The sequence below is a fragment of the Engystomops pustulosus genome, chromosome 7 (assembly GCF_040894005.1).
Source record: "Engystomops pustulosus chromosome 7, aEngPut4.maternal, whole genome shotgun sequence".
Taxonomy (NCBI): domain Eukaryota; kingdom Metazoa; phylum Chordata; class Amphibia; order Anura; family Leptodactylidae; genus Engystomops; species Engystomops pustulosus.
The window spans coordinates 18,303,275-18,306,863 of record NC_092417.1 but is presented as its reverse complement, the minus strand read 5'-3'; the positions used below and the strand labels follow the sequence as shown (position 1 = coordinate 18,306,863).

Sequence of the window (3,589 nt, the reverse complement as noted above, 5' to 3'; positions counted from 1 at the left end):
CTACGTCTACAAGAGGTTCTACCATCACCATAGACAGGGGGCATCCTCCACACCTAGAAGCGAGGCAGCTCCACCATCACTATAGACAGGGGGGCATCCTCTGCAGCTAGAGGAGAAGCAGTTTTATCATCCCTATACACAAGGGGCATCCTCTACGCATAGTGGAGAGGTGGTTCTACAATCACCATAGACAGGGGGCATCCTCTACACCTAGAGGAGAGGCGGTTCTATCTTCACCATAGACAGGGGGCATCCTCTACACCTAGAGGAGAGGAGGTTCTACCATCACCATAGATAGGGGACATCCTCTACATCTAGAGGAGAAGTGGTTCTACCATTACCATAGACAGGGGGAATCATCTACACTTAGAAGAGAGGCGGCTCTACCATCAGCTTAGACAGGGGGCATCCTCTACACTTAGAGGAGAGACGGTTCTACTATCACCATAGACAAAGGTCCTTTACTGTACGAGAAGTGCGACTATGGAACTCTAAGTGAGAGCAACCAAGATTATTAGGGGAATGGGGGGACTAGAGTACAATGACAGATTACCAAATTTTGGGTTATTCAGTTCAGAAAAAAGACGACTGAGGGGAGACCTCATTACAATTTACAAATACCTAAACAGACAGTACAAGGATCGCTCCAAAGATCTTTTTATACCTAGGCCTGTGACCAAGACAAGGGAGCATCCTCTACACCTACAGGAGGTTCTACCATCACCATAGACAGGGGGATTCCTCCACACCTAGAGGAGAGGCAGCTCCACCATCACTATAGACATGGAGCATCCTCCACACCTAGAAGAGAGGCAGCTCCACCATCACTATAGCCAGGGGCATCCTCTGCAGCTAGAGGAGAGGTAGTTCTATCATCCCTATACACAAGGGGCATCCTCTACACCTAGTGGAGAGGCAGTTCTACCATCACCATAGACAGGGGGCATCCTCTACACCTAGATTAGATGAGGTTCTACCATCACCATAGACAGGGGGCACCCTCTATACCTGGAGGAGAGGAGGTTCTACCATCACCATAGACAGGGGGCATCCTCTACACCTGGATTAGAGGTGGTTCTACCATCACCATAGACAGGGGGCATCCTCTACACCTAGAGGAGAGGAGGTTCTACCATCACCATAGACAGGGGGCATCCTCTACACCTAGAGGAGAGGAGGTTCTACCATCACCATAGACAGGGACATCCTCTACAATTAGAGCAGAGGAGGTTCTACCATCACCATAGACAGGGGGCATCCTCTACACCTGGAGGAGAGGAGGTTCTACCATCACCATAGACAGGGGGCATCCTCTACACCTGGATGAGAGGTGGTTCTACCATCACCATAGACAGGAGGCATCCTCTACACCTAGAGGAGAGGAGGTTCTACCATCACCATAGACAGGGGGCATCCTCTACACCTAGAGGAGAGACAGTTCTACCATCACCATAGATAAAGGTTCTTACTGTACAAGAAGTGAGACTATGGAACTCTAAGTGAGACTATGGAATATGGTTGTTATGGCGGACTCTTTGTATATTGTACCTATAAACAGACCTCATAAAAACTGTCCAAATAAATAAATAAACAACAATTATTGACCAAAAGTATATATTTTATTAATTAATAATACACAGAAAATTACAAATATATGATCACCATAATTAAAAAACAACCCATAAAAACAATCCCTGGTGGACAAAAAGGTGCATAGCCATTCCTGAAGTAGTGTTATTACAGTACAGGTAAATAAATAGCCTGGAGGGCACTAGATATAATATTACAATCAAGCAAGTTCAGATGAATAAGTTAACGACACGTAATATCGGTCACATCAAATAGTACTAATGAACCTCCATAAAATATGGTTTAATATCAATACTAGTGCCCCTAATATGTCACTAGCTATATAAATTGTATTCTAAATCCTGGTAGGTAAGCGCCTAACAATAGCAGACATACAAGTATATAAAGTGATTAGTGCAAAGAAATTCAAGTATACCGACCAGGTTGCATCATGCTCAGGAGAAATGGCGATGGACCACAGAACCCCATATGTTCAGGAGAGGAACAATATAACATTGTATGGGAATAGAACTTTTTGTTAGTCTTGCAGAGTTTCTGCCTTCTTCTGAATTGACACAATACAATGGGGCAGATTTACTTACCCGGTCCTGTTGCAATCCAGCGGCGCGATCTCCGACATGGATTCGGGTCTTCCGGCGATTCACTAAGGTTGTGTTCTTTCCGAATTCGGTTTTTCCATCAGCCACGCCCCCCCCCATTTCTGTTGCGTGAAAGCCGGTGCGATTGCGGCGAAATCTGATCCCGTGGCAAAATTCGCCGCAAAATGGAAAAAGTCGGGAAACCCGACTAAAGTGCGGCCGCGGAGCCCTTAGTAAATGAGCCCCAATGTGTACGTTGGACTTGATAGACTGATGTCTATTTATAACGTCTTTTACTATGATATTATGTTCTGTGTGCAAAGACTACACAAAATTATCATAAACCTTAGGGTAGAAGCAAAATGTCGTCACACTGTTCATCTATCCTATGATAGGTATTATAGTAAAGCCGGCGTGTGTATGAGTATCTTTTGCAATGGAAACCTGTAACCAATTTAAATCATGACCGCTCTTCACCAGCTACAGTAGATCTAATGGAAAACTCAAATCAAACATCTTCAGGAAGATTTTACCTCCTCGGTCTGTCTAATGTCTTCTATCTTCAGGGCATCTGCTTTTGTGTGTTTTTGATCATGTATCTGATGACATTGTCTGGAAATGTTCTACTGATCATCGTGGTGAAGATCAACTCAAAGCTACAGACCCCCATGTACTTCTTCTTGTGTAATCTCTCTATGATTGACATCTGTTTCTCATCCACCATCGTCCCTAAAATTCTAATTAATACATTATCCAAGGACAGGAGTATTTCTCTGGTGGGATGTGCACTACAAATGTATTTCCATATGACTTTGGGAGCCTCAGAGTGCCTCCTTCTTGCTGTCATGGCCTATGATCGATTTGCTGCCATTTGTAGACCATTGCACTACCAAACCATCATTAATAAGAAGATGTGTATATTATTAGCCTCCATATCATGGGGTGTGGGCTTTGTGAATGCCAGCATTCATGTTCCACTAACGTTCCAATTACCTTTTTGCAAATCCCATCATGTCAACCACTTCTTCTGTGAGATGCCTCCATTTTTTCAACTGTCCTGCAAAGATACACGTCCAAATGAGATAGCCATGAACATTGCTGCCCAAATCATTGTCTTGTCTGCTTTCCTCTTGACATTGATTTCTTATATCTGGATCATCTCAAGCGTCTTCAAGATCCGATCTTCACAAGGAAGAGATAAAGCTTTCTCCACTTGTGCCTCCCACCTCACGGTAGTGTCTATGTACTATGGGACCCTTATCTTCATGTACATGAAACCTCGCTCCGCGAATTCACCTGAGGTAGACAAGACGGTGTCCCTTCTATATACAGCAGTAACACCAATGCTTAATCCCATCATCTACAGCATGAGGAACAAGGATGTTAAAGACACAATCAAAATGAAATTTTGTAGTCTCTGA

The 3,589-nt window shown here is 43.9% G+C and overlaps 1 protein-coding gene across 1 annotated transcript; it reads left to right on the top strand.

Annotated features, from left to right (window-relative positions):
- Window positions 1-2,662: 2,662 nt before the first annotated feature.
- Window positions 2,663-3,589, top strand: LOC140070008 (olfactory receptor 5V1-like). The gene has a single exon (XM_072116341.1). It carries the CDS (start codon window positions 2,663-2,665, stop codon window positions 3,587-3,589), a length of 927 nt encoding a protein of 308 aa, XP_071972442.1.